The sequence below is a fragment of the Poecile atricapillus genome, chromosome Z (assembly GCF_030490865.1).
Source record: "Poecile atricapillus isolate bPoeAtr1 chromosome Z, bPoeAtr1.hap1, whole genome shotgun sequence".
Lineage (NCBI taxonomy): Eukaryota > Metazoa > Chordata > Aves > Passeriformes > Paridae > Poecile > Poecile atricapillus.
This window is the reverse complement of record NC_081289.1, coordinates 29,604,728-29,630,320: the sequence shown is the minus strand read 5'-3', so window position 1 is coordinate 29,630,320 and position 25,593 is coordinate 29,604,728. Positions and strand designations below refer to the sequence as shown.

General features: G+C 37.2%; 1 protein-coding gene across 1 annotated transcript in view; it reads left to right on the top strand.

Annotated features, from left to right (window-relative positions):
• The window catches only part of LOC131572561 (anoctamin-4-like), a 101,065-nt gene that overhangs the window by 23,812 nt on the left and 51,660 nt on the right, over positions 1–25,593 (top strand). The window contains exons 5-8 of the mRNA XM_058825809.1: positions 10,946–11,046; positions 11,303–11,404; positions 14,114–14,158; positions 18,782–18,913. Coding sequence (XP_058681792.1) covers positions 10,946–11,046; positions 11,303–11,404; positions 14,114–14,158; positions 18,782–18,913 — 380 coding nt within the window. The remainder of the gene's footprint in view (positions 1–10,945; positions 11,047–11,302; positions 11,405–14,113; positions 14,159–18,781; positions 18,914–25,593) is intronic.

Here is a 25,593-nt window from a genome sequence, read left to right as displayed (position 1 = left end):
CAAACACTAGAGTGTAACATGAGACGTCATTTACCTAAACACAGAGCATGGTTTCCCCCTCCCCCATTTTCCTTTGCTCTTTGTTATACATTAAAAATATTCATATGTTAGATGAGTGCATCACTTTAGGCACTTGGTGACATTTCCAACATTAGACTTTCTATTTGTTTGTCAGTGTTGCTGCCACTGCACTTTCCACCAACGATGTACAGTGGTGATGATTGCTCAGTTGTTACCTAGAGCTCTTTATTATTAGTATTTTGATATTTTTCTGTTAACCTTTCATGTTTTAAAGGGGAGATGGCATCTGTGTTAAATGAGCTCTTCACTTAAAATCTTCCAGAAAAAAAAATATTTTAAAGCTTTCAGTTTTCTCCCATTTTGGGCTTAAATACCATCTGGACAAAGCAAGAATCCCCACATTCTTGTTCCCTTGGCAGTTTGGAAAATTCAGTATATGTATATTTTATACAAGATTCCTCCATTTTGAAAGTTAAGATGGCTTCCTGTAACTTTTTCAAACTGAAATCTTAAAAAATAGAGATCTCTAATCTGCTGTGCTCCAGAAGCTGCCGTTGACAGAGATCTGATATTGGAGCTGCCTCCATGGTACATCACACACAGCCAGAGCGATGGACAGCACTGGTTGTCTTCTGTGGTGGTGAGAGGAACCTGATAAGAAAAATGTGACTTTGATTAGGAGATAAGCAAGCAAGATAAAGATGGGATTATGGAGGAGGAAGCAAATATACCACTGAGAGAAGTATTTGTCAGTTGTGTTTCTGGATATGTGTGACACACAGAAAGAGGGAGGGGGAGTTGCTTTGAAGTATTGTCCTGCAGAAATTAGTTAATTTGTGTAATTTTGTAATCTTTCCTTTTCTGAAGAGCAATATGACAACTGTGGACAGTAGGGCAATAACATTATTTTAGAAAAGAAATTCACAAGCTGTGCTACTGTGATGATAACAATTCAGTTCAAAGCTCTCAGTCCCTAGTACCAAGGACTAGGGGAGGCCATACAATTTTAATATCATTTCTTCCCTGACTAATTCACCACTCTGCTCTGACATTCTAAAGAGGTTATGCACAATGGTGTAGGTGTGTTTGTACAGCACAAGTAATTATAGTTACTCTGCAAAGTTGCATCAAATGATGCAAAGCACATTTCTACACTACACTTCTTGGGCATGTTGGATGTTATATTTTAAATACTTGTCAGGAGCAACAGCCTGCAGTGTATGTGCAATTATAATACTCTAAGAGGTGGTTTGTCGAGATAGTGCTCTGCAATTTGCAAAATTTTGCCCATTGTCTAGTGATGTGACAGTAATGGAATTTCCCCCCAGTTTTAAAATATCTTTTGTGATATTCATTAAGCCAAAAATGCTGTGGTTTTGAGAAAATTCCTTTCAACAAAATTATTATTATCTATAGACCTATTGGTGTATTAGCCATATTCATCTATGTCAAAAATTATCTAGTGGAATTATAATTTTCCTGTCAGGAAATCTTTGTAATAAAAGAAAATGTCTATAAAAATGCATCTATAAAGAGCTTGAAAAACTGGGATTATTAAGTGAAGTGAGATCTTAATTTTGTTTACATGTTACATTTCTATACTTCTCTGTAGAAGAGAACAAAACAGATTGCTGTAAGCATGTTTGTTCCAGAGGTACAATAGATGAGAATTTCAATTCTACTCCAAAATTTTACACTGAACAAAAGGATCTGAATAGTACCACAGAGGTGTAACTTCTGTTTTGTAACTTGTTTCACTTTTGGACTGTGAATTCTCTGCTGCAGCTCTGAGAGGCACAGCCCGTATAGAAAATGGGCAAAATAATAAAAAACATCTAGAAAGATTTATCTGTCAATAGACAGAAGAGACATTTATATTTTCCTAAGCTGAACAAGCTACTTTTTGTTAGCTGGGGACTTCTTAAAGACAATAATATTTTTTTATCTCTAAAGAAGGACAGTATTGTCCATTAAGCAAAGAATCTTCATTACAGCAGTTTCCATGGTACAAGTGAATTTGGAGAGGGGGATTCTTTGTCAGTGTATGTGTTACTTGTGGCCTTCATTTTACAGCATCATAGGGATCCCAAAATCCAAAATTTCTCTGCAAACAATTTCAGGATTAGTACCACCACTTTGCAACACATGCAATCAGATCAAAACTAATGTTAGCTCATGTGATAGTGATGTCTTTCAAGAAAATGAGGACTTGTTTGTTTTCTGCAACTCCTCATTAAATCTGCATGTAAGAGCTCTAAACTAGCAGAGAAAATCATCTCTGTGCTCTATAACATTTATCTGAACCATTAAAATACTGAGCTCCATCTGGTGCTGCTCTGCTCTTGTGTGTCATACAGGAGGTGTTTTCATCCAGCACCTTATGTCAGTAGGCACACTGGGAACAGCAATAATTGATCAACAGTAGAGCTCATGTTTAGGTGTCTGCCTTGACAAACCATTGTGCCATGTATGGGCATTGCTTCATCACAATAAATTAGAACAGTCTGAAGCCAGTTCTTAATTTGCCCTTGTCATAACTCGACCTTGTTTTGTTTAAAGCATGCCTAACAAATGAGGGGATTTATACACAGATGCACAAAGGATCCAGAATTTGCCTTCCTAGTTTAGACATTATGTATTTCAATTTCACCTTGTCTCCAGTTAAATTCTAATTACTCTATCTTTGCTTAAGAAAGTGGAGTTTTTCTTCTGTTTCTGATGTGTGAGTTTTTAACATCAGATGATCCAGTTACATAGAGAGGTCAAATTACTTCGAGCTTAGCTGAGCAGACAGGTGAAAAATCTTGTACACCATGAATTATTAGAAATTTCCGCTCTGCACTAAACTGTAAGATTTATTTTTATGATCAACATGAAGCTGTGGTTTGCTGAAGACAACACATTAAGATGAGTTTGCCTTTATCTCTTGGGGCTTTGTATTTAATTTTTTGTGTACAGTCTGAGCATGGTTTGGGATTTAAAAGAAGGTCGTTCTATCTAATTATTTCAATATGAATTGTGAACTGAATAGCATATTCTCACCATCACATTTTGCTTTGGAAAGAACTTCCCTTTCATGTAGTAATGGTGGTGTATCTGAAGAGATGGCTACTCTACCATATGCTTTGGCATATTTACAAGACAACTTTCCTTGTAAAATTTTGTTTACACACTTTTAGTGTATCAGATCTCTTGATCTTATCTTAGTAAGACCACAGAATGCTGTTGCTCAGAAATTCATTTTGTCCATCTTATTAAAGAAATATAACAACTGTATAATAACTGTATAATAACTGTATAATAGTTTGTATATAGGGGAAGAAGAAAGGGAAAATGGCTTGTTCATGTCTCTGCCTAAATGAGGATGGCAGGAAAGTTTTGCAGCAATGATTTGAAAAATGTTAAATTAATTATTAGATGGCTCCTCAAACTCTTTCCAATTCTGATAATCCTTGCAGTAAGATAAGTAAGGCACAGAAAACTGAAATATTAGTCAAGTGAACAAGCATTTGAGTCACCCAGATTAGCAGAATTTATGGGTAATTGTAACTAGTAGAGTTGTGAGTGATTCACATTCTTCACATGCATCTTTCTCCTTCATTTAACTGGATCTTGGTTTTTCTTTGGTGATTTTTTCCCCCTGGAAAATGAGAAGCTGCATTAAGTCTGAGAAGGAGCAGTCAGAGTGAGCTTCTGTGACTTTCTTGCAGAGGCACATGCGGGTTCTGCATAGCCAGGAATGGTGCAGAAACCCAGCCAGGTATTGCCAGTCGATGTAGTTATCCCAGTCCTGCCAGCATGGGACAGCACCTGAGGTAACAAGCTGTGCTAACAAGCATGTGCATTACCCCACTGCTTCCCCCAGGCAGGGGCTAACACCTCTGCCTGTAACTACTCATGTGGTGGGTGTGTAGCTGGCTTGAAGAACTTGGGGCTTGTGTCATGTGGACTGAACTGAACTGACAGTGACCTTAAGAGTAGTCTCTTCCTCAGCTGTGTTCCTGTTGAGCTCATGCATGTCTCCCTTTAGAAGAAATTTTGAGTTGCACCATCAAATACAGAGGTATACAGAGAGAGCTGCAGGGCAGTTCACTGTATCCTGGAAAGAGTGGGTGCTGAAAAGACTTTGGAGTCCGGATTGATAGTCATATACATATTTCTTGTCTTCCTTGATTGTATGAGCTGAGAAACAGGACCCTGAAGAGGGAGTTGAGCAGCCAAAGAGCTTCACACTGCTGGAGCATGGGCAGGTGCTCAGAACAGCTGGGCTGCTACCAACACTTCTGCATCCACGTGGAAGTTCAGCTGTGACCTTTCTGTCCAGAGACACTCTGGTGCCCAGAGAGGTTGCAAAGTCTTCAGCCACAGAGATATTTAAGACCTCACAAAGCACTCTAGTTGTCCCTGCTTAGAGCAGGAGATTTGACCAATGGCCTATATTATTCTATGGTGAAATAAACAGCTTATTCTGTTTTCTCTAGGTTATTTGTATGAAAAAACTGTAAGTGTGCCTGCATTTTCTGTTTGATTAATTATCATGTTTGTGAAATTAACTGTTGGTCAAAAAATAAAGTGCCTTTTTCTTTACCAAAGCACTGTTTCTCCAATAAGCCCCTAAAAGCAAACATGAATATTTAATGGACAACTCATTAAATGTAAGTATTTTCTACTTCAAAAAATTATTAATGAGAAATAAATCCATATTGGAAAAATATCAGTTTTATATTTTACACTTGGGATAAATCACGAAGGAAGCTGCCTTATAAAATGTAGTTCAATTGTGTGATGTATTTTTAATGGCCTGTGATGTCAAAAGTAAAATAATGTACTTAAGAGGCCTTTCTTTGTCCCATAGAATAGTCAAAAAGATTTGATGATGTTAACTATCAGTGTATGAAGCATTAATTTTTTAATCTAAAATTTGAGCCCATAACTGATGTTTCATGTAAAGAGACAATGTGAAATACAGTTTTCATAAGTAAAAATGCATTATTCTGCCCAGAGATTTTAGCTATCTATTTCACATGTTTATAGCAATTTTCCAGTCCAGAGGAATTAAAAGATATTTGTCAGATAAAATCCATATTATTAGCTATTTTGTCACAGAGATCTTACCCAGATGGGTCTAAACTGTATTCATTCAGTATTTGCTGATGGAATTATCAAGAAAAGTTTTATCATTACCTCACAGTCCTAACAACCTTTTCCATTAAGATGGTCATGCTGCAGATATTTCTAATTCTTTCCTCTCCGAAGTGCAGTCCAAGCCAGAGGATATTGTTTCCATGGTTGATTTACTACATCTAAGTTACCTTACTGTAAGATCCATTCTGGGGATTTAGATGATTTGTTGGAATTAAAGACTTCCTTCTGATGTCATTTCTTATCTTACAGGAATTTGTATTTCTCTACTGCAGATTGTGAGTTCATCATAGCACAGTAAATTTACTGAACAGTGAGATAGTATTTGCATTTTACTTCTACTCAAGTAACCTACCCTGCTCTTAAAGATGTGCTCCCACTCACACATTTTTGTCTACACAGAAGGACACTGCAAGCATTTTCCCTTTTTCTGTTCCAGAATTGAGATCATGTCAAATGCTACCAGAAATTAAGCACTGTAACAATGACACCTGCTCTGAGCTGGATTAGACAACACATTGCCTGAATGCTGGCAGGAAGCAGCCACCTGCCTGCATTACTAACTCCACTGGAGCAGAACCACTGCAAGTACTTTGCAAAGTAAAAAAAAAAATCTCTACTCCATCATCACATTTTGTCATGAGATTTCATATAAAAATCATTCTAAATTGTAATCATATGCCTCTGTCTCCTTACACCAAGTTATTCTACATTTCACAGTCAGTGTCCTTAGGTCAAAATTGCTTTTATCAACGGCTTCCTATTTTTTACATAGGGCTATCTTTTTTATTCTTATTTTCATCCTTACTCCTTCTGCCCTAAAGTTTCTTGCAAGTTAAAGGCTTCTTAATATCCTAATTAAAATGTGAACAATATATTCCCCTTTTTCACTAAACCCGTGCTTTGACTGTAAGTACGTGTGTGAAAGATATTGGCGCTGTTATTCATTAGGTTCTTCAGAAGCATGAACGTGGAGGCTGATGTTTGTGAGTATGCAATACTTTCCCTGAAACCAGATTGAAACCAGATATTGACAGTATCTAAATAATTGCCCAGTGGTAATGTATGCACTGGAAAAATCTTGGCAGAATAGACCTTCTCTTTTTCCAGATCTGTGGAGTTACCCACATGAATTTACATTTACTTTGGTTTTGCCAAGGAAGAACAGTTTAATCAACTAAAATTTGCTGGGTTTTTTTTTTTTTCCACTTAATTCACTCCACATGGCAAATCAATCTGTGCTGTTAAGTAATTCTCAAAAACAGTGGAACATGTAGTAGTTACTATTTACTACTCTGCGCTAAGACATCATGCAGAGCTAGATTGCAGAGAGAATTGTTACTAGAGGGAGTATGTTGATTTTGTCTCCTTTTATGCTTTTCCTTGCATAATGATCTTACCAGAAATTAGTTAGATTTGCCAAAATGTAAAGAACTGTTTCTGTTCTGGCTTTTTAACTTGCCTTGTAGGATCTTTCTAAAATAGGTGACATTAATTATATTGTTGAATCTGTTTCAAAGTCTTACTTATCTCATTTTACTTTTATGAGGAAGGCTTTTAAGGGTGAAAAGAGACTCAGCCTTGAGAAATTTTCTCTTAAATGATAGTAGGGAAAACACCTTAACGGTAAATCCTGACTTTTTTGCCCCATTGTTTTGCATACATGAATGAAAACCTGCCTAGTCGCCTCAAGGCAAATATACAATGACACCGTTCAGTTGGAGACTCTGTAATTTTATCTTTCTCCAAGGTTATATGCTGTGAATAGGTTTTCTCATTATCTTAACTTTTAGACTCAAGACATGTTTATTTCAAGGTGAGTACCTACAGCTACTTTTGTCTTAAAATTACTTGAAAATATTATTGATAATGAGCTAAAATTAGCAAGGAGGAGGAGAATGTTCAAGAGAATATTTAACAAAAGATAGTAATCTTTAGCCTTGATCCTGGAAGGCAGCCTGCAAATACAGCAAAATACAGGCTTTTCAAGAGACAGTCCATGTCAGCATAACTCTGCTTCTATTCAGACTAGCAATGATAAGTTCAGAATTAGCAGAGTCAGGTCAATAGTGAATACATATATATTTAAATCCTGCCATCCAAAGACATTAGAAAGCTTGCAGGAATACATGGGAGTTAGTAGCCAGGACTTAACCAGCAGTTAGCACCTCTCAGTGCCTGCTTTAGAAGGAGAGAAAAAACATAACCTTTACAAACTTTCCTCTACCTAGCTGATGACTGTAACTCACCACAGCAGGTGTTTCTGCTTTTGGAGTTATATAAATGGCTCATAAATGGCTTTAGTTTCTTTCACTTACTGCATGGTGATACTGGAGAAGAAAATGTGTTTTGTTTTTAAATGTGTTTGCAGTTGATTGAATTTCTTTGGGGAAATAGCAATGTCTTTATAAATTTAAGGGTCAAATAGAAAGGTGGCCTTGCCAGCAGGGCAAGTCTATGATATGTGGACCTATAGAACTCCCTGTGTACTGGGACTGGCAGCAATGATACGATACTAATGATGTTTGTCAGTGAAGCCAAAATGTATATTGACTATTTGTAACCCAGACTCTGGTGATCTGAATTCTACCATACAAACCTATTTTGAAGATCAGGTCAATTAAACTAAATATACCTTGCTACTGCTTCTCAATGAGAATAACAATTAAATGCAGTTCTTGTGATAAATAAGGGTGTTTTTAAAGGAAAACAAATCTGGAAAGCAGTAGTTTTAAGCTAGCATTTTTCTATGGAAGAGAGCAGTTCTTCCACAGAAAATATTCTTTTCTCCAGCCAGTTTCAGTCAGTGGGTTGCCCTAAAGCAGTGAAATCTCTGCCTGTAGAGATATTTAGTACTCAATGGGACAAGCTCCTGTCCAAGCAGGCTGATCTAAATTAGCCCTGCCTTAGCTAGAGGCTTAGCCCAGATGAGCCCTAGAAGTCCCTTCCACCCTAGATGAATCTACAGTTGTCTGACTCTGGTAAGTCTCTTGTCACCCTGGCTTTACACTGCTCTGAAGGATGCCGAGAATGTTTGTTAGTGACCAGAAGAAAATCAGGTTTTTTATGGATATTCCTCCTCAATAAATTCATTCAAAACAACCAATTTATTTGAACACTGGTGGCCTGAAGCTTATTGGATGGTGATAACTATAGCCACTGGTGCTACAGATAAATTCCAAACATTTTTTTCCATTTCTGTGTTTGCTAAGTGTTTAATCTCATTGGTCTGCCCCCTTAATTGCTCTGCTTTTCTTTCTTCATCATCTGTACATCACTTCATAGCAGCTTCCTCATGTCAACAATTGTCTTATTTAAGTTTCCAAGGGGAATAACGTTACATTGATTTTTGTTTGCACGTTCCCATAATGTGAAATTGAGTTTACTTCTCCAAATCATTTAACGAGCCAGCCCTTGAAAGTCAATGACAGCAGATTAATGTTCCTCTATTCTCAGTTGGGACATTTATAAGATGAATGATACTGAGTCTAAATACTAATCTAACCAAGAGAGTTTAGTAGATTCCATTCACTAAAGTATTTTTGTAATAAAGACGGTCTTCATTATATTATTTTTCCAGATATTTGGTTAGCTATTTACTCCTTAGATTACGTGAGTGTGACATCTCATTCAATTTGTCCTCCATCTGGGTTTGTTATTCTCTTTCCAGTCTTGTTTTTTCCAGCCTTGCTTATCTCAGCCTTGCTTAGTGCTTTCCTTTATGAACACTGACCCAAGAGAAATGGATTTTTATATTAATAATTTAGCATTTTTGTTTCTTTTTTTTCTGAATATAACTGAACCTGCTAAGTGTATTTTGATTAGATTTTCCATTGGTTAGATCTTCTGTTGGCAAAGCTGATTGACATATTGAAAAAATTTTGATATGGCAGCATTGCAAGATACAGAGTAAAAAATATCCTTTAAACATCTGTATTGTGATAGCTGTTTGAAAGGTTTTCATGTTTCTGCATGAAAACATGTAACACATAAGATACCAAATTTAGATAGTGTTCACTTGTGAAACAGCATCTTCACAAGTCATGTTTGGCTCCCACATCTAGTATGGCTTAAATTACGCTATGCCGGAAAATACCTATAAACTTCCTGTTTAACAGCCATCACTAAGTTTAGAAACTGATTTTAATAAATTTCCTCCATTTCTCAGTTTTTATTGGTGTGGCAGTACTGTAGTTTCTTTCTGTATCTTAGATGGTTCTTTTGAGTTTTGGTGGATTTTGTTCTGTTTTGTTTTTTAATCCAAGCTGTTAATGACAAAAATTGTCAATCCACTGCTGACTTAACCTCAGCTTTGAGAAAGCAGTTTGCAGGAGATTTTTAGAGTGGCAGAATTTAGTTTTGGTTTTGTGGCATCTCCTTGCTAGATTCTCATGGGAAAAATAAAAGCTAATTTATGAAATGTACCTATAAAGAAAAACATAATTAAAGCCTGATTTAGAATCCATAAAAGTCAGGGAAAGAGTGCAAGTGAATTCATTGTCTCTGAAGTATGTCTCTCGGGGGCATTTTGTTGTTGTTGTATCATTTTGTATTTAAATATTTTTCAGAAATTCATCAGCAAAGATGAAAGATTTTTTTTTTCTGCAGGTTTTAGCACCAGAAAGTCACTCATTCCTTTGTATGTTAAATCCATATTTGCACCCCAGTAATATTTTGAGTACAAATATTTCTCTGTGTCAACAAATATTATATTTGTTTATGAAATGTTAAGTCTATCATGACTGGGTTGGGATTTGAGGTTGGATGGGTTTTGGGCTTTTTTTTCCTTTTGTTTTGGTTGCTTGTTTGTTTGTTTGTTTGTTGGAGTTTTTGATGTGCAGAAGTCATATATATGTTCCTTAAATGTTGGAGTTTTCATTTCTATCATGTCACAAACTAGTAATAATGCTTTAACTACTCTAAGGACAAGGACATGCAAATTCAATAATTCCAGCCTCTATCAGGACAGTGGAGGGAGAGTGTAACAAATATAAATGTCAGCCTCCCACCCATATAGTCACAGTAGTTTCCAGATAAAAAATACTAGATTTAAGAACCCCTAGTAAGTTGTGTCAACAAAGAAACATTGAATATAGGACAACATCCAAAAAGCTGGGAAATCATCCCCAAACTAACTAACAATTTTCTTGCCTAGTTTTCTGTCATCTTAATTTCCTTTTCTCATACTAAGTACATCTTTACATATTTCTTGGAATGCCATCCACTTGATTGTCTAAAATTGTGTTGTATGTAACTTCATGAAAATTTAATTAATATTCATTAGAATTTGAACATTTCGTCTTCCAGTATTATCATGTGGCTCTCTGTGTTTTCACATCAGCTTCCACTAAACCTGCTGTAGCTTTCTTGTAGAGCACTGTGTGTCCTCCTGAGTGCAAACAGAGCTAAATTCCTCCTCTTCTCCTCTTTTCTGCACATCCTCTGGTCTTTGCCAGACAGCTTTCTGTTAAGGAGCAGCCATGCTGATGTGCATGCCCTGCATAAAGTTCTCTTCATGTTGTGTAGACTCAGATAACCCATAGGTGCACCGGTCTGCCCTCCATGTCCTCTTTTCCATGCAAAGGAGGGACACATGCTGGCCAGAAGGGAGTCACAGCATGGCTTTCAGGACAGCAGAAGAAAAATGAGTTGACAAAATACTGATACAACCTTTCAAGAAGAATAAGGAATTGCAGAGGGACACATTGACCTCTGACTATGGTTTCTTTGTTTTTCACTTGAGAAAGTAAGCTCTGGTGGCTGTTTTGTTTCTCTTTTGCAGTCATCCCTAACAAACAGTGACATCATCTTTGTGAAACTGCATGCCCCTTGGGAGGTCCTGGGCAAATATGCTGAACTAATGAATGTAAGAATGCCTTTCAGGTAGGTGTAGTTGTATTTTGTCTCAACATCCAAAGCCACACTGAACTGTAAAGTTAATGTGATAATAACACCAAAATGCCTATAGAAAAGCTCTTCTATAAGATTCCACACACCTTTAGAAAATATAAATGGAGTTCCTTAGATACCACATGCATTGCTGTTTCTTGTTAAAGCCTACAATTTCAGTACAATACTGGTTTGAGATTAAGATGGGCTGTAGCAGTGCAGCTGTTTTCATGGGGTATTCTGTCCTCAGGCCCTTTAACCCCTTCAATGCTGGAGCCCCCTGCATACTTGTGCGGTGCTGTTTTTTAAATGGACATTTCATTGAAATCAATGGGAGGTCAAGAAGATCCAGGTACGTAAGGCAGCACAGAAAGTGCATGTCTGTTTGACGTATCTGGTATGCACCTGTAAATTGCTTGTGTAGTATGTAATTAGTATCCCATAAATAAGTATAAATAAGTATCTCATCTAATAGGAAAACACTTTAAGCTATAAATGCTTTTTTCTGTGGAGAAAATAGAGAACTTACATTAAACACTACTGATAACCAGATTAATTCCACATTGAAATTCAGGTAATTTTTATAATTTATTAAATTTGCATGTTAGGCTATGAAATTTTCTATGTAAAATATTGCTTTTACTCTTCTGGTTATCAGAACTTTTAAAGTCCCACAAAGACTTTCACTGGAACTGACCACAGCCCATGAACTGAGAGGCCTTGATTCTTCTTTCAATTAGCAGGGTTTTCAGTATAAAGCTCCATTGATTTTAATGTAACTACTCCTGAACAAGAAAAGAATGAGACCCAGAATATGCAACTAGTGAGCTGTTGCCTTTGTAGGATTCCTTCTCTTGTTTCTTACATAAGTATGAAAAATGTCTCTGGGTATGAGAGACCCTGTAGTGGTGGAGAACTCATAAGGAAAAATGGATATGTATGAAGGAGAAAATTGCAGGCTTATTTTGTATTTATTTTGTTTTCATATTCACAGCAACTCTTCAACTGTTCTTTCTTATGCTTTAATTGCTAAAGAGAAAATTCTAAAAGTAATCACAAGTCATTGAAGCATAGTAATATTCTTTTTTATAAGTGTTCTAGCCATAGAAACAATGGATTAGGCCAAAAGTGTGCCTTCTTTGACTTCTGTGGCATTCCTTGAGATGGACCTGCTCTGGCAATACAGTGCAGTCTCATGATTCAGAAATACACCAGAAACTCTGAATTTAGTCATGGAGCACCTTGTTCTTTCCTGATCCCTCAGAAGATAGCGAAGTAGGTGTCATACAGATTATATAGTAAGCTTTGAAAATAATGAGGTTTTCTTGACCTGCTTCAGGATCATGGCTTCATTCTTTCTACATCCACAGAGAGAGAATTACTACAGCATTGTTAAGAGGAAATCATGACAATTCACTAGTGACTGCTGGGCAGGCTCTTCAATTTTATCTTAAAAACAACAATACGGTTTACCATTTCAAAAAAATTTTGCAAAATGTCCACAAGTCTAGATGGTGTGTTTCCAGATGCCTTTGTCTAAGCCCTTGTTTTAAGAGCTGATGATTGCTTATTGCTCCTGATTATTCAGGCTGGAATTGTGCAAGGTCCATGCATGACTGAAAGAAATCCTTGTTGTTTCAAAGCAGGAGCAAAAAAGTGGTGGATACCACTGAATATTGGAAGCAAAATCAAGAAGTGGATGGCATCTTCAAAAACACTTAGCTTTGACCTTTCTCTGTTCCTATTGAGGAGAGCAAGATAAAAATCACTTTCCAAAGAAGACTGGCCAATATAAAATAGTTTAAAAAATTTTACTTCACCAGCATGATATGGACTCTGAAAACAAAAATGTCCAAAGGTTCTGAAAATTAACCTGGAATACTAACCAGTTTTTTTTATCATTTATAAAGCATTAGTGCTGTCTTATTTTAGAGGACTTACTTCCAAGGCACTAACAGCATTCCTACACTACCTCTACTACAATATTTAGAATGTGAGTGGTGTAAGCCTTCATTTTCCAGAAGTGGTATAGTTCACAAATGGAACCTCTCAGAATACACAGAAACCCCCTTGATTTAGCAATGACCTTCAGTGGATGACAAAGTCAGCCTCTGGAGGAGGAATTCAGAGTTTGCTAAGGCGCCCACATCTTCCAGTAAGGAGTATGAATCCCAAATCCATAGTCAAAAACCCTCAGATTTTCTTAACTCTCATGAAGATGCGATCTCTGTGCTGAAGGCAATGTGTCAAATCCTGATAGCTGTGGTATGATAGGCATCTATGAGAAGAACAAGAGCTGCCAGCAGGGGAGTGGCACGGGAGGTGGACTCTCTGTCCTGGATCTACACATGATGGTTAGGGGCTGCTCTGCGCTGCAGGGCTGGGCAGGAGGCAGGCTGGGAGTGGGTTCAGCATGTGTCTGCTCGTGTCCCCTTGTCTGCTCACTTGCTCATTTGCTCTCACACAGCTTATTGCACTGACAGCAGAAACCAGCCTGTCTGAGGGGCAGAGGGAGCGGCTGCACACTTGGTGGGGTGCTGAGCACATGTGCATTTGCTTCTGTAGCCTATATTCTGTTTCAAGGGATGTTATCCCAACACAGTCACCGACCCTGCTTGGTACTGCATGTGTTACAGCATATTGCAGCACAAGGTACAGCTTTCCTGGCTTTTCTAAGCAATTCCCCCTTGTGTTTCACCAAACACAGCTCTAATAAGTCATCGCTAGTAGACGTCATATAATTTTTCCATATTTGTGTCACTCCTATAGAATTCCTGCAACAGTTTATGAAATCTGAAATAGAAACGTCTTTGGATCCCCATCTTTCACACATGACAAATAGCAGAAAAGGAGGAAACAATGGGAAAATGATGACCTGGCAATTCGAGTGCCACCAGTGTATGTGTGGCTTCCTGTGACAGTTCTGTTAATCTCTCTTTTAGTCTCTTCCTCCACCTCTTACAGGCTTCTGTCTTCAATCTCCTTTCCTTCCTTGCTAGTTCATACTGTAACTGACGATGGGTTTTCTTCTCGACTGGCTTCATTTTTGCTGTTCTTCCAGGAGAAAAATCTATTACCTGCATCGCCGATACAAGTTCATGAATAGGTGAGTACAATTCTCATGCCAGCCCAGTGTATGGTCATTTGAACCCAAAAACAAAAATAATGGTTGAAGTCATGCTGGAAGGAAAAGTTTATCAGTTGTGTTTGTAGAAATGACGAAGTTACATACTAGGACATCTGCAAAAAAAACCAAACAGAAGTTGCATTTTTAAGGCATTTGCATTGTGAAAGAAGCAATTAATTTTATCAGTTTTGCCTTTTTTAGGAATAAGAAAATATTTTTCAACTGATGGAGTCTTTAAAGAAATAGAAGTATGCTAGTGCAAATGATGTATCTCATCCTTTCCGTGTAGCTCATTAGGGAGTTTCTTGGGGTTAGAGTACCACAGTTACAGGGTTTTTTTCATTTCCATGAACCTTGCTTACTTGTAATTGTGATGCCATTATTTATTTATTGCTTCCTTTGTGGGGATGTTTAGTTCTTTGTTGGTAGATAGGAAGCCAATGAACCAAGCTTGAGAGATGTGTATTTTCCAAGAATCTTTGAAGTATTTTCACTCAATTATTAAATACCTTTAAGGTTATGTGTGCTTCATTCCCAGTTTATGTCTGACTTGATGCAACGAAACCCTTTCCCTGCAGCAGTTTTCATTTGCTTTTTGATGCCTTGGAAAATTAAATGAAAATATCTCCAAAATGCCTAAAAATGATACAGGCTTGGCAAAAACCAGATCATTTATATATCTACATTTATCTATCTACAATTATCTCTCTCACTGTATGTAGCATATGTGTATGCCACGGGACTGCTGATGCACTTTTCAAAGGGGTCTAGCCCCTGACCTACTGTTTTATTGAGGTCAATAGAAATATTCCCAAGAACCTCTAAGACAGAAAAATTAAATTTGAAGAATCTGCATTTCAAAGTAAACAGCCATACCATTTTGATACATTTACATCCATGGGATGATCACTCTGCAATATGAACATATTAAAGAGCATTTTGGATATGAAATTATGCCACAGTGTGTTGGTAAGTTGACAGCACCAGCATTGATATCACATTATAGAATTTGCCTTTTCATAGTAGTGCTCATCAGAAGAGCACTTCATGGAGTTGAGATATTTTATCCCTCTTTGGCACAGGGTAAAAGATGCACATAAATATTTTAAAACTTGTTGATGCTGCTGCACTTTCCATTCCCGCCTTACAATAGATACTATTGCAGCTGTTAGCTTTGGAATTGGTCTTAACTTTAAAGAAGACATGGCTGCTTTGACTAAAGCAATAGATTGGAAGAAGAAGGTGAAGGTTGCATCATTTATGTGTGTTATATGAAGTTTTGCTTCACGTTCATTTTCTTATGAGTTAGGATGCAATTTGAAGTCAGTATGGGAAGAGGTATGATCTTTATCTGGTATTTAGCTCCTGAATGATGAGAACACTTGGATAAATTCAGTTTTTATGTTCAGGTCTATAAATAGTTGCTTGAGGAAGAAAAGCTGTAAATGGATCGCCCCAGAGGGGAAAAAAAGAAAAAATATTCAGCTTTATTTTCACTTATGTGAAACTTAGATATATGTCTTCAATTAAAACCTCTATTTCTCTAGTCCTAGTTCAGTGTAGATTACAAGTACCCAAAGCCTTTGTCTGTTTTTTGAGTTAATACAAATATTATGCTGACGTTTGGGTAAAATTTATTTTAGAGAGGAGTTTCATCACAAGACAAAAGCCAGAGCAGGTCTCTTGCAACTTTCGAGCCTGACTCGAATTTTCTCTCTGAAAAATTCTAGTGTTCTCAAAACTTCTCTACTTTAAAGGAAAGACGGAGTATCAGACACCTTATAGCACCTGCATCATGGTTAAAAACTAAACTAATAAAATAGCTAGCACCACAATATGCATAAAGTTCTATGAAAGCCGACCCACTCATAAAAATCAGTCTCAATTCAAAACCTTTCCTTATTTTACTAACTTTCCTTTGAAAAATGGTTCTATCCCTACCCCACTTCATGGTGAGAAAACAGTTTCTTTAAAATTATTTGAGAAAGTCTTTGTGTGAGTTAAACACAATCTGTATCTTTAGAAAGAGGCGCCGAGTAAAGCCTAGACTTGGAGAGCAGGGGCAGGATTGAAGTGGGAGAGCCTCTGTCTTTGAGGCACTGTGTGAAGCAGCTACCTTTATCATCCCATCTCTCCTGGATAGGTCACACTGCTTTCCAAACAACACTCCCCTATTCCGCTGAGTATGGGGAAAATGAGGCATGGATTAGCCTTGAAGAAATGATTTTAAAAAATTAATTTTTAGCACTGTGTGTCTGTATTTGTTAGGACCAACACCATTCATTCAGCTTTTTCCTTTTGCGAGATGCTCCTGTAGAGTACAAAACCTGCACTGCTGACTGACGGCACTGTTGGAATGAGCCGGAAGAAATTCAAACCTTTGGTCATTTTTCTTTTCCAAGGAGATAACTAGGGGGGCTTGCTTTCCCTGCAGAAGGCTGTACTGCATGTTCTGTGCTTTGCAGTAAGATTTTGCAACCTTCTCAGACCCGCTTGCCAGCAGGCTGACTGAGCATGCCAAGTAATCTGAGTTTTGGGAATGGCAAACCGCTCGAATTCTGGGTACACTCACTGAGAAGCCAGCATGAATAATGCATCGCTGCTAAGTGGGGAAAGCACTCAGTCCCTTTGTGCTCTGCTTGTGTGGTGAGATAAACCTGCAGTAGGCAGTATCTCAAATATGCACATTGACTTGCAGCATGAATGGGAAAGGATTGCAGATGGGCAGGGGTGCTAATAGCTCAGAGAATTCAAACAAGTTTAATTAACAAGAATGGAACAAGATATTTAGAAAAACCCTCTTCCTAATTCCCCCTCCCTTTTCCATACCTAGACACACTAAGCCTGTCGAATATACGGTAACACAGGGTTTACTGAATTTACAGAGGAAAAACCAGAGGCCAAAAGACAGGGATTTCCCCCGTCGAGAATTTACTTTCCCTTGGCATTTCTATCAGTGGCTACACAGAGTAGCTCAAGGCTGTCATGCTGGATGCTGCAGCTGGAAAGTTACAATTGGTCAGGCCCTTTTGTGCCCTGGGATCTGACGTCTCACCTGCATTCAGCACAGACATTTGCAAACTACCTTCTCCTTTGCTCCAAACTGCTGGGTCAGTGCAAACACTGCCCATGGAGAGGTTATGATTAATTAAGTGTAAATCTTATACAAAGTTTGCATACATATTCCAGTTTTTCCAAATAGTCCTGATGATAAATTTGCATACATATGTAACATCTGACACCCCTCACCTCACATTCCAGATTGAGAGTGCACAAATGGGACCAAAACAGTTACAGCTGATTTATTTACAAATTTGAAATGTGCTCATGTTTAAAAATGAACATTAACTTCCTTATCCAAGATAAAAGTTCCTGGTGGAAGAAGGCTGAATATTCCAGGAAAAACTATATTAATTTTAAATGAAAATATGTAACATTTTCACATCACTTCCCCATATATTCAGCTGCCTGGATATGAGTTGTCCTCTCTCAAACTGACTGTGCAGAGGTACCAGCATTTGCTTGTCTTAATGTTCTTATGTTGGCTCTGTCAAAAAAACAAAAAAAACCAAAACAACAACCATAAAAAAAAAACAGAAACAAACGAAAACAAAAAAACCCCCAAAACCCCAAACAAACAGCCTCCGCAACCATATTTCCAGTCCTTGAGCTTCTTTCAGAACTAAGCTTTAAGTTCAAAGGAAGTAAATTCTTGTCCTTTAGTTCCACTTCTGGAAGCATTCATCCAGTGTCTGAAGAATGGACACACTCAGTAATTTGTAGTCCGGGATTTTTGCAGGGATCAGTGGTTAGAACTTGGAGTAGAGCTCACTGTGCTAAACATAGCTTTCTTAAGTGTTTTTCATTATAACATTCTAGTATGGATTTCAATTTGGTTTAGATTATCTTCTCCAATGAGCTCTGATTCTTCCCTTCGTTTCACTGCGTATCTTTGCATGAGCACACCTGTGGTTAAATTTGCCCTTTCTTCAGCTCAATTGTTGTTTGTTTTCACCTTCTAAATGTAAGAATCTGCATAGCAGTCACCTCTTAGCCTTAACACCCAGAGTTCTGGTTTCATGGAGGTTGTAGTGTTGCAAGAAACTTCAGTTGAACAAAATTAACAAAGTAGCCTATTTTTTAATAGCTTCAATTGCAAGGTAAGAGCCCATACAGAGAGCAAGAATGGGATGTAACTTGCTGAGGTTTAGCTGCCAAAGATCTTTGTCACAATCTCCAATGTTCTAACATTTATATGGCCAAAATCCAATGTTGGTTAAGCCTGAATTTTAAACTAACTGAAAATCTGAGAAATAAAGGTTTAGAGACATGCTGAGCACTCACTGGGCTTAGTAAGATTTATGGCAGCATGTACCATCAGCATTGCCTTTTCTGTTGAGACAAAATAAATGCTCCTCTGCAGAAAGCTGGTTATTAGTAATCAAGTTCAGCATATGTAATTTGGTCTGCCTCAAAAAAAGTCAAAAGACATTGCACCTTTCCTAGCTGCAAATATTAAGTGTCCTAGTTTGACAACCTGTGCTTCATAATGTAGTTAAAAAACCAATTATCACAAATGCTCATACTTATCATGTGCTGCAGGATCGAGAAACAGATAAGCAGGTTCCGAGGATGGTTACCCAGAAAGCCAATGAAACTGGATAAGGAAACACTGCCAGATCTGGAGGAGAATGACTGCTATACTGCTCCATTCAGCCAACAAAGGATCCATCAGTGAGTATTCTATCATATCTCTGCTGCATGGTGAAAACTTTTCCTTCTGAATTCACCTTGGAAAAATTGATTTCTTTGTTCATGTCTTAAGGACCAGTGCCTTCATGTTAGTCCTTTTTCACTAAGAGGGAGAGATAGCAAATCTACATTTCTATTAATTAAAGGTCTAGGTCAAAGCGAAGGAAATCAATGGGAAAGTTCCTTTTAATTCACTGGAATTTCAATTACATCCTTAAAGGGGTCAAATGGCTATTTTCTCTCAGGTCAGAATTGTAGTTGTTCTTTTTCACTATAAGATGTGATTTAAACTTTTCTCAGCATTCCTTTGTCTTTAGCACAGTCAAACCTAGTCCTTCATCACTGATGTCTGAACTACTGATACTTGCATTTCATTCCTAGTTATAACTGTAGAACAAACAAAACTCTAAAGAAAACAGACAATGTCAATTTGATTGCATTTCTCTTTCAATATTATGGAAACAAAACTTCTTGCAAATTGGCAGTGTTTAGACAGTTTTTAGACCTAGCAGTGGCCCTTTTCTGCCAATAGCACCAGAGCTGCACAGATGTCAGAGAAATCATTTGGGTACAAAAAGCCTTTATTCACTTGCAAAATGTAGAGCAGAAAAACCCCAGATAACATTCACAACTCATATGGAATTTAAGGGGTGTCAAATTTTGGATGTCTTAAGGGTAGTTACAATGTTTGTGATATGGGAAACAGTCATTGACTGAGAGGAAAACCACAAAGATTAGGCAGCTCTGTTGAAGATACTAAAAGAAGACGCAGAATGAATTAATTACAGGTTGCTCAAAATTTTGAAATATGTGGTTTTATTCAGGGAGAAGCCAGGTTGATAAAGTTCTGAAGTGCCTCATTTTGAATTAATAGTTTTTTGGGGATTTGATTGACTAGCTGCAATAAAAACCAGTAAAATAAACCTCTGCCACAAATGGCATCTTTCCAAGTACAGCACAAAAACAAGAACAGGTGCAAAACTCCAGGGAAATTTCAATAGAAGTCTGTTTGATACAGAGATGGGTCAGTTATCGTGCCCTGCAAGAGGAAGAGTAGGTGCAAATTAATTTGAGAATAGACCAATGATACTAAAAAAATAATAAATTGGGATGTCGGCATTAATGTTTTTATTACCAGTAATATTAACTGCTAGCTTCCCTTAAAATTACTGCACTTAGGAAAGATGTTGGTAGTTTGTTTTGAGAGATTTTTTTTTTTTGTGGCTGAAAGGGGAATTGACATATATGAACTAGATCTTTTTTTTCATTCTTCTGTCTTGCTCATATTCATGTTGGTAAATTGGCAGGAGAGTTTATTAAGTAGTGCTAGTTTCATTAACACTCCTGCTGTTGCTTGGCGCTTCTTTTCAGAGTTCAGTCTGAATCATTGCAGGCTTGGAAACTTTACTCCCTGGCAGGCCTGACATTTTCTGCTTAGCTTTCTGTATGTAGTCTTCCTTACCTTTTGTGTGGGGGCTTATAAAACGTTGGCTGAGCTGGTCTCCTTCTCCCAAATGATGCTGGCTCTGACAGCAGTGGTGTTCCTCTCAATCTCCAGCCTGCTTCCTGTGTTGGGATTTTTTTTTTTCACTCAAATTTTGAAATACAATTTGACTTGTTCAGTATTTTTCTTGTGAGTTGCATGCAGGTATTTCTAGTTTTTAATCCAGAGACCCACAATATTGTTTTAGGAATGTGAAGATAAATAATCACTGAAATTCTTGAGATGCTGAAAAGAAGAATTTCCATCTACAGTAATGCTATGATAATTTAGCTTTTGTTTTGTCAGTGGTATGAAAAGTCCATACATTTTGATATTTGGGACAGTTGAGGTTTTGCTAGAGCACTCTCACCATACCATATTACCAATACAATGTAATTATACTGGAGGCTACAAAATTGTCATGGGAAAAAATTGCCTGTGGAGTTCAGTCTTCCACAAGCACATCATCCTGTATGCTAGAAGAACAGTGACAATCTCTTTCCTACTCTTGGGCTTTTAGCTGTGACTCTGCCTCCTCTTCCACCACATAGTTGTGCCAAAACTGATTCAGAGAGAACAGGTACAGGACAGGAGGAATCCCAGTACTGCACCAGTGCTCAGCTGGCTGACCTCAGTGCTGTTTAAGACTTCATTGAACATATGGCCATTTTTTGAGCAAAGAAAATGTTTGTAACTCATTCAGTCCTTGAAGTCCTCAGAGAATGCAGAATAAATGCAAGGCTTTTAGTCCTTTTGCAGTGTATTAAGGTAGTAGCTGAAAAATGCCACTAGTGTCTGCTTTTTGTCAGAACTTATGTACAGATTATGGGTTTTAAGTTTATAGTAGAAGCCATTAGATTTTCCTGCAAATCTAGAATCCTAAGTGAGAAGAAGAGATGAGTGGGAAGTACATTCAAACTGTTCTTTGAGCAATACCCACAGGAACCCAAAATATATAATCAGTCTTTTAATTACACTAATGAGGATTTTTCTGGCTATTGTACAAGTATTTCTGGAAAGCCAGATGTGTACTTTTGGCAGTTGAAAATATTTTAGATTTCTGTGTTGCCATAAATCATTGTTTATCCATGACATGCTTAATGACCATGAAGTAAATCACTCACAACCATCTTGGATGTATAAAACTCCATATCCTTAGTTTTCAAATAAGATCTTCATGGTCTTACAGTAGATTTTGCCATATACCCTACCTGGATGCTGCCAAATTCTTCCTTTTTTCCCAGTTTTCTGTGCTTTTTGTTTTCTAAAATACTATGCCTTAAATATTTATAAGAGCTTCGCTGCATTTGACTTTGTCCAAATATTGCAATTGGGGTCTAAAATTGCTTATTTCTTCCTTCCTTCTTAGCTTCAGATGCCTTTCATGTCATCAAAGAACTGCCAGTTTATCTTTTGGGATCTAGCCACAGTTTCCAAATAAAGGGCTCCAGTCTGATGCATATTTTATAACATGATCTGACTAGAGACTTCATTTGTAGTAGTTTCTTTTAAAAGCTTCGAAAGACAACAATTGACAATACTTACAATTCAATGTCTGGGGAGGAAATTAATTAAAAGAAAAACCTGATCAGAACTTATTTCCATAGGAATTAGTATTTTTTAAATATTGATTTACATTGAGTGTGGTAAATTTTAGTAGATCATATCAATAGACTTCTTGTTTCTTGCATTTTTCTTTCCCATTCAGAAGGAAAAAAGCCAGATGTGGAGAAATTCAGCTTGCAAAAAAAAAAAAATAAGTTTGTTTGAAGAGGCACAGCTAGCCATCTGTCCTTCCTCCAAAACAGGCAAAGAAGAAAACACAAGAATGACATTTGCGAGATGTGCCTGTAACTTTTGCAGCATGGCTCAGGTTTTCTATTGAAGGAATTATAGCCTTCTTCATAGTGTATATCAAAAAATTGTCTGTACAAGAGAAGACCAAAATTCATCTTATTTCTTTAGTAATAGAAAATATCTTTTTGGAGGGAAGAAGTTCCACAAAACGCTTTTTCCTTTTTTTAATTGTGTGGAATACAAAATGATAATTTTCAAGATAGGCTTCTGAGTAGTATCTCTTTTCTGCAACCACAGTTTGGAAAAGGCCATGTTTATACCAAAGTATTTCTTCTGAAAATTATCAGTTACAAGAATGCGTAATATGTAAAAAATGTTTACAATTAGACACACTTAGTAGTTCTTCTACTACATCTTAGCTATTTCATGTAGTCAGCTGCTAGTCACTTGGGAATAGTAAAACTAGCAATTAGCTGCAATTTTTAAGATAACTGTACACTTGCTAGCAAAATATGTTAATTGCTGTTTAGAGATTTTGAACTCTATACCAGGAGCTATTTTCCTCTTTGTTTTTTTCTTTCAAAAGCGATAAATTCTCTGATTAAATATTAATCTAATATATAATTGAATAACCACTTAAAATAAATATTTATTACTTAGTGAAAAAAAAAAGATTAAAAATTTACTCATTTAGGAGGACTAAGATAGTAACTTGATTATTTAAGCAAAAGTGACCCTGCATACCAGAGGTTAATGGAGTTCTTCTCATTTGTATTATACATTTGTATTATATACATTTGTATTTGTCACCCTGTGGTACATGAGTCTTGTATTTTCTCCACATTTCCAAGATATGTGTCTCTCAGGATGGAGATAATTTTCAAGCTTTTTCTGATGTTCAAATTGATCTTAACAAACCCCATCACTACCAAGATGATCTGTGCCCATGTTCTCTTGAGCCTCCTTACCCCAAAATCATGGATAGATCAGGGAGCTGCTGCAACTGGAGACATGGCACAGGGCTGCATGGACACTTACTTGTTTTGAATGAGGATGGTCATTCTGGTGTTTAAATACATCTACAGTATAATAACTACACATTTATAAATGGCTTTTTATAAATGAGGAATCATGGTTTTGTAAATCCTGTTCTCTCTCAAACAAATCCTTGTGCTACCAAACTTGGACATGCCCTGCAACAGGTTATTTAAATTCCCTCTGATTCTGGAAGTTTTAATTGTCTGACAAATAGAACAAAACAGAGCATCCCTGAAAAATATGAAAGGCTCCTTCTATCTCAGATGAATATTTCTGAGTGAACTAATTTAAATTAAGAAGTGATCTGGGGGAAGGGCAGAGGAAGGTGGAGAAGAGATTCAGCACTTTCATGACGTTCTGTTTTACTTCAGCAGTTTTGAGGCCATGGTGACAAATTGGAAACAGAGAGAGCCACTACAACATTCCTCATCCCAAAATGACCCTGTTTTAGGCATATGATATGAAAACCCCCATTAATAAAATGTCCTTTTACATGAGCAGAACAGTCAGCTGCAGCCTTAAAAGTCAAGCAAAAAGAAAATTAGCAAGTGCTAATAATACAGCCATTTTCAAACAAATAAAGTAGAGAAATGTGGGGTATTATTCTCAGGGGAATAGTGCAGACTCACATTGTTGCTGCTGCTATAGCTGGTGATTTACTTTGTCTATGTTAAATGAGCTAAAAACCCGCTATTATCTCAGCCAACAACAGGCTGGCTGTTGGCTCAGTGATTTACCTGGGAGTACAGAAGGCTGGGCATTTCTCCTGTGCTAAAGAATACACTGCTCACATAGTGATCACTATTTCCAAAAACATCTGTGCTCTTGGTTTGTACTGCTTCCAGCAGAAGGTAATTTTAGATACGGTGAGTGCCAGATGTCAAATGTTTCAGTGTCTGTGGATCCCGCAGTGCAAAGATACACATGGATCTGTGCACGCATCCATCCTTCAGACCTGTGTCACCAGACCACAGGTGTTCAGCTTGCAGCTTGTTTATCTTGCCAGTAAAGCAGAAAATAGCCTTTTCCTGTCTTTTGCTTTCCCAAAATGTATAAATTAAAATAAAGCAAGAAAAGTGAACCCACTTTTTTTCGAATGTGTATTCAAAGGTTCAAGAGCTATATTTACCCTGTAAGGGTTTGTACAGCCTGCAAAATTACCAAAGAGAACGTATGAGCAGGAATTCATAGGAAATTTTTTCTTGGTTGAATTTGCACTAATCTGAGGCCTTTCTTTAGACAACAGCTTTGCTGTGCTTTGCTTCTATCCACAGATAGTTTGAAATTTCCAGTTAACAGTTTAGTTATGAAGGCTACAAATATAGTTTGAAAGCAATTAACCTTCACTGACTCTTCATGTCTCTTACAGCATGAGTGTAAGAGCAGTATTTCCAGAATGACGTTTTTGAAAGGAGTTTTAATTAAGGATCAGCTCTGGAACCTTTCCTTCCAAAAGTACTCCCATTATCTTTTTTGGGATTTTCCTTTTGAGTAAGGACAGCTCACACAAATAAGATTTACAGGACCAAATTAATGATTATAGCTGTTGTGGAACTAATCACTGGCTTTATCTACCTATACATTAACTTCACAGGTAATTAAAATTGTAATGTATTAATCCTTACTTATTTTTTGTCTTACAAATGAAGCAACAAAATGATCAAAACCTTCAGTGAAGAGTCTCATAAATAAAGTCTAAACCCTTATTGAGCCTGAAGACAAGCAGTATTGCTCTTATGAATATTCAAGTCCTTGTGCATGGTGAAAATCTAACAAGGGCAGCAGAAACAGAACAGCTGAGGAAATTCTTCCACCTAAAAGCAACAAGGATTAAAACACTTGCTAGAAAGCCTCTGCTTTATACAGTTTATAGCTCAGTAATGTCTGATAAATGTTTATCTGTACCTAGTTTGAGATTGTTTTAGCTCTGGCCCCTGTGAACTGAAATTTGAAGTGTGAGATTCTTCACAGACTGAGAAAATCTTTCTCCTCTGAATTCTTCACTGGATGCTGTAGAATATGGAATAGCTTTGATCGTTATTCTGTGAATAAGGATATACCACCCACATTCAGAAATAAGACAAACTGAAGCACAAAAATTTGGGGGGAAGAGACAGCCATGAAGCATGGGAAGAAGGGGTGGTGGTTGAAAGGGGTAAGTCCTACACTGAGCTGCCTGATTCTCCTCTGACAAGAACAACTCCTGTGACTTTTGAGATAAATTGAAACCTCCCTGACATTGTCTTAATTTATTTCAATGTCTAACTGGGATGTTGTAACACAGATACAACCACCTGAGATATTCTTGACCTTTCCACTCATGTCTGCCTCTTTTTGTTTCCTG